The sequence below is a fragment of the Juglans microcarpa x Juglans regia genome, chromosome 2D, assembly GCF_004785595.1.
Source record: "Juglans microcarpa x Juglans regia isolate MS1-56 chromosome 2D, Jm3101_v1.0, whole genome shotgun sequence".
NCBI lineage: Eukaryota > Viridiplantae > Streptophyta > Magnoliopsida > Fagales > Juglandaceae > Juglans > Juglans microcarpa x Juglans regia.
Genome location: NC_054596.1, coordinates 37450871 through 37463026, shown reverse-complemented (window position 1 = coordinate 37463026; position 12156 = coordinate 37450871). Strand labels below are relative to the sequence as shown.

At 38.7% G+C, this 12156-nt stretch overlaps 2 protein-coding genes across 2 annotated transcripts; one reads left to right on the top strand and one right to left on the bottom strand.

Annotated features, from left to right (window-relative positions):
• Positions 1–6442: 6442 nt before the first annotated feature.
• On the top strand, positions 6443–10035 carry LOC121250488 (G-type lectin S-receptor-like serine/threonine-protein kinase CES101). The gene is made up of 7 exons (XM_041149621.1): positions 6443–7697; positions 8143–8283; positions 8371–8570; positions 8645–8855; positions 9016–9253; positions 9374–9521; positions 9629–10035. The coding sequence occupies exons 1-7, from the start codon at positions 6524–6526 to the stop codon at positions 9935–9937; spliced, it is 2421 nt and encodes an 806-aa protein (XP_041005555.1). The 5' UTR covers positions 6443–6523; the 3' UTR covers positions 9938–10035.
• A 565-nt stretch (positions 10036–10600) lies between these two features.
• On the bottom strand, positions 10601–12156 carry LOC121250489. Its single transcript, XM_041149622.1, has 2 exons — positions 11750–12156; positions 10601–11049 (listed from the first exon to the last, which is right to left on the bottom strand). Exons 1-2 carry the CDS (start codon positions 12041–12043, stop codon positions 10864–10866), a joined length of 480 nt encoding a protein of 159 aa, XP_041005556.1. The 5' UTR covers positions 12044–12156; the 3' UTR covers positions 10601–10863.

Sequence of the window (12156 nt, the reverse complement as noted above, 5' to 3'; positions counted from 1 at the left end):
TGCATACAGAAGAGTGGCGCGGTCAAAACCCACATCACTCTGATGACCAATAGGATAAAGATTTGTAAGGACAATCTTACTTAGAATGAGATATTCAGGTAGAAATCTCACAGTTAGAAGTGGTGACTTACCATCCCAACTAGTAGGCGTACCATACAAACATTGAGCAATGACTAGCGGACTGGGAATAGATGTCCGTGTATAGGGACAGGATTTGACACACGCGGGGCATTTAGCAAGTCTGCTAACATCCCTGGAGTCACCCGGAAGACGATATTCCAGAGACTAACATCGAAAGAGCCATCATCAGAGATGACATAAATATTGAAGTAAAACTCCTGAACCAACTCCACAGAAGGAGTGGGATGACCAGTGGTCAAGGCCTGCCACTGGCGAGACTCAAAAATACGTGGAATAAAAGTCTCAATAAGCTCACCAAGGGAGACTTCACGCTCAACAATAGGCGAACGGTGAAAGAAGTTTTGAGTGTAAAGCTCTCGTGCCCGAGGGTTGTGGAAATGTGCTTGAGCGGGGGCATGAGAATTTTGGCACGGACGAACACGTCGAGACATGACTTTTGCTGTGGACAAAATCAGTGACCGTTAGACAAGGCTAAAGGTATTTAAAACCCGATGTATGCATGTCCAAAATGCAAAATGCCCAATGCATGATCTAATGCACATGCCTAATGTAAACCAATGTACATGTCAAATGTCCTTTACCAAACACATTTCAAAATGCACAATGCACATGCCCAATATAAACCAATGCACACGTCAAATGCATAATGCACATGCCCAAAAACAATGCCAAGGTTGGGTTTTAAACCCAATGGAAGTCCCATGGCCATCCTAAACACAAACCATCTTTAAACACAAATCAATTTTATGGCAAACACCCTCCCAACACTAGGATAGACATGAAATGAGCATGGGAACAATCCTATGATAATGCATGATGAAAAAGTGAAACCAAAACACCATTGAGGCATTTCACCAAGCACTTGGAGTGCATCCAAGCAAAAACCAAATGAAAACTCCATGGGAGTTCCATGAACCTCCTCAATACAAGAGTGAGAAAATCATACTCTACACCTAAATCACCAATCAACAAATACCCAAAATAAAATCTCCATTTTAAAATCCAAAAACAAATCCCCAATCACCGAAATACATGCTTATGGAAATGCATGATGGAAATGAAATTAAAAACCAAAAATGATTGAGAAGAAATGAAGATGAGAAACTTACCGTGATTAAAAGAAGCTTTCTTGAGAGAAAACGAGTGGAAAGCACACAGAATAGAGAGGAGAAGAAATCGCACGAAGAGAGGAGAGGAAACGGCGCAGGAAGAAAAAGAAATGAGGAAAAAAGGAAACGACGAGGGCTTTTAAAACGTTTTCGCTCGAGCGGACGTTTCTTGAATAACTATTGTATCTTTACTGTGTATCATGACTCGTGCCATTTCTTGAATAACTCTATTCTTCCTTTCGACCACTCCATTTTGTTGTGGAGTGATAGGGGTAGAAAATTCTTGACTGATACCTTCTTCATCACAGAAACTCTCAAGATTTGAGTTTTCAAACTCTCTTCCATGATCACCTCTAATTCTGACTATTGTTTTCCCTTGCTCATTCTGAAGTTTCTTGCACAAAGTTCTAATCACATTAGGAGCTTCACCTTTTTCTCTCAAAAATTCTACCCAGGAGTATCTGGTGAAATCATCTACTATTACCAGTATGTATTTCTTTCCCCTCAGGCTCTCAGTTCTAGAGGGTCCCATAAGATCAATGTGCAACAACTCTAATGGTCGTTCGGTCAGGATAACCATTGTGTTCTTGTGAGCTATTCTAACTTGTTTTCCCAATTGACATGACCCACACATAGGAGTCTCTACTTTACCCAGCTCAGGCAATCCAACCACCATCTCTTTCTTGACAATCTTAGACAGATTTTTATGATTCACATGTCCAAGTCTTTGATGCCAAAGGTCAGTAGCCTCACTCTTAGCACTATTGCAACTGTACTGAGGTCTAGGGGCGATGCCATAACAATTATCAGATGTCATTGTTCCCAGCATCATGCAATTTCCATTATTATCTGAAACAATGCACATATCTTTTGAAAAACGGACTTCTACACCATTCTCACACATTTGGCTTATACTGAGGAGATTTGCATTTAATCCATCAACAAACAGGACTTCTCTCAAGACGGGCAGTCCAGGTATTTCAATTTCACCCTTTCCTATTATATCAGTTTTTCCACTATCTTCAAATGTTATTGTTCCACACTTGTACTCTTCAACGTTTTAAATAGACTTTTATCACCTGACATGTGGTGAGAACATCCGCTATCAAGGTATCATATATAGGCGTCTCTGGTCTTTAGAGCAATGTGTGCCACATGGCACGTGTGTCTTTCTCTAGTTCTGATCCACATGTTTCTAACTTTTGGAGAGCTGTCCTTTTTGCTAGTTGACAGTTGGTCTATCTTGACATTGAGCATCTCATTTTGTCTAGTTAAGGCTCTGACTTGACTCCAAAGATTCAAATGGCCTCTTCTTAATTCGTTATTTCCATCTCTCATGGGATTCCTCCTAAACTCATAGCAGTTTGGTCGAATGTGACCAGCCTTACCACAATTATGGCACACGTAGTTCTCTTTGCGATCTCTTTATCCCCTAAAAGATGAGGCATACTTAGGAGCAGTTATGGGATTTTTACCCATTTTTGGAGAGTACACACTTCTACTTTGAAAGCGTGTATGATCATACATGGTGTATCTCTTTAATTTAAAAAAATCTACTACAACATGACCAGTCTTATCACAGTGGTGACAAACAGGGCTTGTATTTCGAACTCTTGACTTCTCGTGAGACTGAATACCCATTTTTACATGTGAGGATTTCTTACCCTTGTCAAATGGGTTAGCATTCCCATTTGCGGTTGATTCACGAACAAACACAGTTTTCCTCCCATTTTTATAGGAGACTTTTGAGGTAGTAGCTGCATCAGATTTCTCCGCATCATATCCTAGCCCACTCTTGTCACCAGGAGGCTTTCCTGACCTCAAGATTTCATTCAGCTAATCTTTCCCAATAGACAAAGATTTCAGTTTATCCTTCAGCAAAATCATCTCACTTTCTTGATTTTTTAATTCTTCTTTTAGAGAAACATTCCTCATTTTCAACTGATCAGCTAGACCAATGGCTTCATTTAATTTGCCTTGGAGCCCTTCATTTTCTTGTTTACTGAAGTCTATCTCCTCAATGTGTGCTTTGTTGCGTTTTCTCAATTTAACACATTCCTTGTACAGCTTCTCGTAGACTTTTTGCAACTGATCTTCATACCCAGATTCATTTCCAAATATGCTCCCATCATCAGACACTGGTTCACTACATTGACTTTTGCTGCTAACAGAGGCAGTGAACGCCATTGGAGAAGAGTTATCTAATGATTCACTCGACTCTGACTTACTCTCACTTAGAGATGCAATCTTAACTCTTTCTTTTGCCTTTTTGTAGTTTGCACATTCCAGACGAATGTGTCCAAATCCATGACATTCATGACACTACACCCTTGATTGTACCTTGTCTTTATTTGCTCTAGTATACTTCTCAGTGCTTTTCTCCTTGTTCCCTGAACTTGAGCCTCTATTATACCTTTTAAACTTTTTCTTCTCTAGCCTCTGGTTCTTGTTGTTTCTAGCCACACACATGTTCCTGAACTTCTTAGCATAAAATGCTATTTTTCTGTCAATCATAGCCGACTCATCGGATGACTCATTTGACTCCTCTCTAATGGTATTGAGGGCTATGAACTTGTGTTTCTTATCCACAGGAATAGTATGTTCATATGTTTGTAGAGAGCCCACCAACTCTTCAATTCTCATACTGTCCAAATCTTTACTTTCTTCAATAGCAGTAACTTTAGGGCGAAACCTCTCAGGAAGAGATCTGAGGACTTTTCTCACAATTCTGTTCTTAGGAATTCTGTCCCCTAAATTAAAACGAGAATTGACAACATCATTTAGTTTGGCATAAAAAGCATCAAATGTTTCATCATCCTTCATTCTAAGTTCTTCAAAACTTGTAGTTAGCATTTGAATCTTAGAATTCTTTACAGCCTTGGTACCTTCATGGGTAACCTCAAGAATGTCCCAAACTTCTTTGCAATTCTCACACATGGAGATTCGCTTGAACTCCTCCTAAGAGCCATGAAAATCCCATTCAGGCATTTGTTATTCCAACCACACTCATTTATTTCATCCCTAGAGTAATTATCCACACTTTTGGGGTTTGAACTCCTTCAATGATAGTATCTGGTTCTCTCCATCATTTTGTTATAGAAACCCACACTCGTTCATCTATAGATTTTATAAATGCTCTCATTCTAACTTTCCAATAAGCGTAGTTGTTTCCATCAAAATATGGTGGCGATGTGAGAGATTCAGAATTATCCATTTGAACCATTACAATAGGATCACACTTAGGAATTTAATTCCAGCGGAGTGAACCCGCTCTGATACCAACTGAAAAGTAGTGGTTCTACCAATCACTACACCTAGAGGGGGTGAATAGGTGTAATCCAATTTTGATAGTCTTTTAAAAAAATAGAGACAAACAAACAGTTAATCAATTACCACAAATAATCAAACACAATGATTTTGGTCACGAAGTGAAAACTCATTTGAAGAACTTCTTCAAATTCTAAAACCACTCCGAGTGTAAGGCACCACCTAAAATCCACTATAGAAAAAGTTTATTACAACCAATTTAGAGACACTCACAAAACCGTTTTAGTAGCTAAACTTGGCTTGCAACATCACAAGTGACCCACTCTATCTCTACAAGCATGTAGTGCCGAAACTCTAACCTTTCTATAGTTTCCCACGAGAACCTCTCGATTTCTGCATCAACAGCAGCTCCGGACTCTTCCGGCCAGTCAAAATGTCAACTTCAATGAACTTTGAATAAGATTTGATCTTGAGTGTGGTGTGGTGGAGATGTGTTTGTCCAAGAGAGATTCACAAGGTGAGGAAAGCTTTCTCTCTATGGCTCTTGAAGCAACTAGGGTTTTTGTTCTGTTTCTCCACACCACAGAACAGAAATAAGCTGTTCTTTTTATAGTCCTAACTGATCATAGCGCTCAAAACCCTGAATTTTAAGTTGTCTTGAACATTGGCTCGATCGAGGTGTCAAGCGCAAGTCTAGCGCACGTTGTCTTTCAGGAACAGCTTGAGCGACAAGTCGAGCGCATAATGAGCGAACCTCTATGGAAGAGTTCTGCTCGAGCGCTGAGTCGAGCACACATCGAGCAAACCTCTCTAGATAGGTTCAGCTCGAGAGCTATGTCGAGCGTACAACAAGCGAACCTCTCTGGAAGAGTTTTGCTCGAGCGCCACGTCGAGCGCACATCGAGCGAACCTCTCTAGATGGGTTCCGCTCAAGCACTTCATCGAGCGAACCTCTCTGGAAGGTTCTGCTCGAGCGCCAGTTGAGTCGTGTTGAGCACACTTCAATCTTTTTCATGTTTCACCGTTTCAACACTTGTTACAACTCAATTTTACACAGATTTTTATAAGAATATGTCAATCAACTAAATTTTTTCTCAACAATCAATTTAAAAAGGAAAAAAAAACTACGGCCTTGGATTGTAAAAAGGTAAAAACTTGAGTACTAATTTAGCAATTAACATTTAAATAAATGCAAATGAAGATGATTACAAATTATTATAATAAGGGAAATGATTTATACACGAAAAGTAGCACTAGATAGTGTCATACCTTAGGGTCGAAAACTTAGAATTGAGGTTATCGTATTTGAAGTTAAGTTAAAATTTAATCATAAATACTCATTTTTTCAATTTTTTATTTAACTAAATAAAATAAAGAAGTTCACATTTCACTTTATCTTACTAATCAAAAAGATGTAAAAGTTGATATATATATATATATATTATATTTAATAGTAAAGAAATTTTAATTGCAGTTATAAGTATGCAAGTGCCGTACAATCACTTTGAAAAAATTAAATAAATAATAATTTTTTAATAATAAATTCTATTTTTTTTCAAAACGACTACATAATACTTATGTACTATACAATTGTACAGTATTCTTCAAAGTTGAATAAAAATTGAGTCTTTGGAGGCTCCGGCCAATTGTGGGCAATCAGATTACGGAATCTGTTTGCATTTAAAATAAAACATCGTCTGACGATCAATGTTATAGTGATTTTCAAAGAGAGTGCAAAAGTCAACCTACCCTCATGTCATCAGTCCAAAACTTTAAACGTGCTTTGTTTTTTTGTTTTTGTTTTTATGTTTTTAAGCAAAACAAAGAAAAAAAAAACTTGGTCTTTGATTTTTTTAGGGAAGTCGCTTTTAGCATGCCTCAATGTCCAATTTGCCTTATGACTAGCCTTTTTGTTTGAAGTTCAAACCAGTTTCCATCCCAAGAAAAAACCTACAAAGTTGCAGGAAATTTTTGTTACAAGATTTGTGGTGATAAAATATTTGCTAATGGCTAAACTCAGAAGCCTCATGCTCTTCCTTATCTCATGTCTTTGCATAGAATATCCATACTCTTCTTGTCAAGAATATTTACTTACTCTAAAGCAAGGCCAACAGATCAGGGTTGGGGAGCATCTACTTTCTGCAGCAGGTCTCTTCAAATTAGGCTTCTTCAAGCCTGGCTCTTCAAGTTACTATTACTTAGGAATATGGTACAGCAAACTACCACATCATCCAGAATCAGTGTGGGTGGCAAACCAGGATGATCCGATCACTGATTCATCTGGGGTTCTTACCTTGGACGACCAAGGATTGTTGAAGATAGCACGAAATGGAGGGCAAGCAATTGTGATAAATCCCAACCAGGCAGTCTCAAGTAATGTGACTGCCACCCTCTTGGATTCTGGGAACTTAGTGATAGAAGAGGTAGATTCTAATGGCACTGTAGGGCGAGTATTGTGGGAAAGCTTTAATTATCCAACCAATACACTACTTCCTGGAATGAGACTAGGCATGAACCCAATGAGTGGATATAGTTGGGCACTAAATTCATGGTTAAGTGACCAAATTCCAGCACCAGGAGCTTTCAGGCTCGGTGTGGACCCCGGTAGTGCCAATCAATTGATCATCTGGAAGCGAGAGGATATATACTGGACTAGTGTAGTCTGGAATAATGGGCGCTTTCAGAATATGGCCCCTGATTCAAGAACATATGAATTTAGCTTTGTGTCAAATGAGGATGAAAAGTACTTCTCGTATTCTGTTAAGGACAATTCTACTATTTCAAGGTGGGAGCTGAATTCTTGGGGGCAGATCTTGCAGTTCACTTTAGCTTCGGATGGTACTACATGGCAAAACACTACTACCAGTCCATGCAAATTCAATGTGAACCATCCAAATGCGGTTTGCATACAACAGAATCCCACAGAATGCAGAAACAGTTCTGAGTTGTTTGTGCCAGCAATAGGTTATTATAAAGAACAGCAATTAGTTTTTTCTAACTCTAATTCCAGCTTGGCTCTCAGTGATTGTCACACTAGCTGCTGGAATAATTGCTCCTGCATTGCCTATGGAACTCATTTTGACAATGGGACTGGATGTGAATTTTGGAGTAAGGGAGCAAGTTTCATCCGGAATCCGAACTTCAATGCTGTTTACATCTTATCGCAAGGAAATAGTACAGGTACGTATGACTTTGCTACAATTTACCTTCAATTGCTACTGAATCTCACATTGTGCATCTTCTGCAATTTTCCTTCTCCAATCGTTTTATTCTATCATTTTAGCCATTCTATCGTCTGGTTTTATTGAATGCTAAGTGGCCCTCTAAGAACCTGAGTGTCTAAATCTCATCAGTAACAGCAGTTGCAAAATCATGTGAACATCTAAATGTGAACCATGTAACAAACAACAGCAAATAAACATGGTGCGCAATAAATGGTCTGGTCTTGCATGCGATGAATGATATCAAATGGTAGAAATGTATAACGGGTTTGTGTAATGATTTCAAACACTGCCTAAAACAAGCTTATGACTGTCTTATCTGATATATAGATGTGTCTCGAGCACAAATTCCATCACCAACTGGTCCAACGATCTTAGAGCTGATTTTTGTGATTGTGTATCAGAGGGTACACCTACAGGAGGCACAGAGGAAGATTCAGGGAGAAGTATAAAGCATTTGTGGTGGATCGTTGTTATTGCACCTGCTCTAGCAATGCTATTTGTGGGTTACTTCTGCTACAAAAGAAGGATAAAGCAAAACAATGGTAAGTACGAGGTAATTCACGGTTGGCATATAATTTATCAGTTGCATGTATAGGTAACTCAAGTTTGTATATTTCTGTACTCATCAGTAGAAGGAGAAACAAGCCAAGACAAGGCGTTAATCGAGTTAAGATCCCTGCCACTCTTCAGACTCAAGGATAAGATCAAAAGAGGCACAGACAAGGGCCACAACTTTCAGTTATATAGTTTTTCTGAAATTTCGGCTTTAACAGAGAGCTTCTCATTGTCCAACAAGCTAGGAGAGGGTGGTTTTGGACCAGTTTACAAGGTCAGCTATTGAAATTATTGAATCAGGCTTATCGCAGACAATTGTTCTCTAACATTGAGAAAATTGATGTATAGGGTGTGTTACTAGATGGACAACATGTTGCAGTGAAAAGACTCGCAAGAAATTCAGGACAAGGGCTTGAGGAATTCATGAATGAGATTACACTAATAGCTGAACTTCAACATGTGAATCTCGTTACGCTCTTGGGTTGTTGCATTCACGAAAACGAGAAGATACTGATCTACGAATACATGCCCAATAAAAGCTTGGACTCCTTTATTTTCGGTTTGTTGATAAGTTTCTCTCATGCAAAATTGAAAATAAATTTCGGTTTGTTGATAAGTTTCTCTCATGCAAAATTGAAAATAAACCCTGAATTTTCATTTACTTGGAGTATGATCATAACAGGGACCACTGACCACCTCTGCATTTTACTTCATGACAGATCCCACCAAAAAGAAACTTTTGGATTGGAGAATGCGCACTGGCATTATTGAAGGGGTTGCACAAGGACTTCTTTATCTTCATAAGTATTCCAGATTGAAAATAATACACAGAGACTTAAAAGCAAGTAACATCTTACTTGGCAATGATATGAACCCTAAAATATCAGATTTTGGCATGGCTAGAATTTTTGGGGAGAATGAGTCCAGAGCAAATACAAAGAGGGTTGTTGGGACATAGTGAGTAAAGATTACATTTCGAATGCACGAATACACACAAACATGTCATTTTGTGAATTTGCAAATATCTGATTTTTAAAATTTGATTTCCATCTCTGAACTTTCTTTTTTCTAATACAGTGGCTATATGTCCCCCGAGTATGCCATGAATGGAATTTTCTCTGTCAAGTCTGACGTTTACAGTTTTGGGGTCCTATTGCTGGAGATTGTGAGTGGTAGGAAGAACACAATCTTCTCCTCATCGGGCATTCTCGCCCTTATAGAACAAGTTAGAATTCGAATAAACCTTATACCTATTCCAGTCACAATTGAATAATTTTCTTTTTAAATTATATCATAACTCACATTTTGCACAAACAATGAAAATAATTTCAGGCATGGGATTTGTGGAAGCAAGGTGATATTCTTGAGTTTATAGACCCATATCTGGACTCCTCATGTCCCAGAGCTGAAGTTTTCAGATACATCCATGTTGGTCTCCTATGTGTGCAGGAAAGTGCAGCAGATAGACCAACTATGTCAGATATCATCCCCATGTTCACCAATGAGGGGATGTTCCTACCTGAACCAAAACAACCCGCATATTCTATTGGCAGAAGTGAAGCAGGTTCAACATTACCTGATGGAAAGTTGGTCTTTAATTCGGTAAATTGTGTATCCATATCTGTAATGGAAGCAAGATAGAGATACTGTTAGTTTTCTTGCATCCCCCTGAAAAATTCGGGAACCTTAAAACTCTTTAGGCAGAAATCGTGTTACATGCAACCTAGCGATTTTTTCTATTCTCATTCTAGACCCAAATGAAAGTAATAAAAGCAATAATTACCTTTTCAATGGTTAAGACTTAAGAGCCAGGCCCTTCATTTTCTAAATCCCAGGCTTTTCATCAGACTGAATTTGTTTCACTAGATAACACTTTCCCTTTTTCAAAAAAGAATTTGGTATGAAAATGTCCATCTCTTGGTGTAATGATCTATAGGTAATTTAAACAACAACTTATCTGCTACATGGACTAAACAACTTTGAGAGAGAGAGAACATTGCAAGCTCCCTCACACGTGTAGCAATTACTTGAAAGATTTACCAGAACAGAAATTGAAACCTGCCCTTCAAAATTTGCCTGCAAAAAGTCCCCAGTACGAGCTTTGCATAATCCTTTCATCCACTGGACACCATTTACATTCAAATAGGTAATTAAGCACATGCAATCCAAAGCCATTACATCTCGTAGTTATCTTATGAAAAACGATCCTAGCTTTTGAAGTTGTTGAGGGAAACCGAAATGAGGGTACCAAACGAGTAAAGATACAAACAGAGTCCAAAACGAAAACAGTCAACCCAACTCCCATATCAGAAGCAATCATTCATTGAATCCAATCTCTTATGTCACTTTAAAGTTTTACCAAAACAGGAATTGAAACTACTTCACAACAACACTTGTGTGTGACTAAACTTCGATAACATCACTGAAGCAGCATTCTAACTAAATGACTATTACCTTATTATCCATCATGTATTTGCACTACATAAAGCATAAGGTAACATGAACTAGAAAAACAAAAACAAAATTTTGAAAGAGGTTAAAGGCCGATGTCTTTGCCAGACAGAGCTCTACTGCTTCTCAGGCTGCTCTGGCTCTTCCTTTTCAGGATCTTCCTCCTCTTCCTCTTTCTTCTCGTCCTCTTCTTCATCTTCTTCTGGAGGATCATATGGCAACGGAGGTGGTAATGGTGTTTTCATAGGACTGAATTGGGGAAATATATCAGGTCTACGCCCTGGCTTTGGTCTATCCCACTCCTGCCATGCAGATCAAAGTGCGTGATTTATCAGATCTCCATCCTCAAAAAAATATTCATAGCGAATATAGACCAACTGCAACAAGTTTCTAAATAAGTTAAATGAATAGGAACTTTGCAATTCATCGCCAACATGACAATGCATTTCTTTTAATAGTAGACGTGATCGTTCAAGTAGAACCAACATTCAATTGACATCACCACTGAGCAGAGTGATTGTGTGCAAATACAACCATCACGTAATCTCTCTTTAAAAGGTAGAGATGCACCAACTGTTAATGGACACAATTCTAAATTTTTTTACTTAATTTCAAGCTCCAACATCAGCTAAGTCCTTTGACTGGGGTAAAATTCAAAGCTGATTTTCTAAAATTGCATAATCAAATACTTGTAAAAAAAATTATGCATAATCATATGAAGTTTTGCCAATGTTTCTGACCATCAAGACATTTTACAGACAACTAAAATTGCGGGTTATAGTTTTGTGCATCATAGCATTAACTTCCAATTGCTGCTTCTAAAGGATTCCACAGATTTCTAACGAAAGAATTTCACTTTTTAAATATATTTTGGAGTCTGAGACATGCCAGGTAGAGTTTCAGCAGGGAATCATCATCCACAGTAATGTAACATCGAGTATTAACGAAGATTAAGTATAAAATAGAAGGAATTCATCAAATCAGACAGGGAGAGAGATATACGATGGGGAAATCGAGAGGATTGCGGCGAGTGAGTTTCTCTTCGTCGGGGGCCATACGGACCACCTGCAGCTTCTTCGCCCTCCCGCGGTTACTTGGAACGATGCGCAGAGAATGGAACGTAGGAACGGTGAGCAAAGAGCATCTACATCGAAGGAGACGGCATGTGTGAGCCCTCGCAGCAGCTGGAAACGAAAAAGAAGATGAAGAGGAAGATGGAGACGAAGATGATGACGGAGAGGGGCTGGCTAGGGTTTTGGAGGAGGGAATTGAGAGACAAATGGAAGCCATATTCATTTTTTCTTCTCTATCTCTCAACGCCTGCCTTCTCACTCCGACTCCGGACCGGAGATACAAATACCCCAACCGCCTCTCTACTCTATTTATTTACGATTCTGACCCAAAATTTC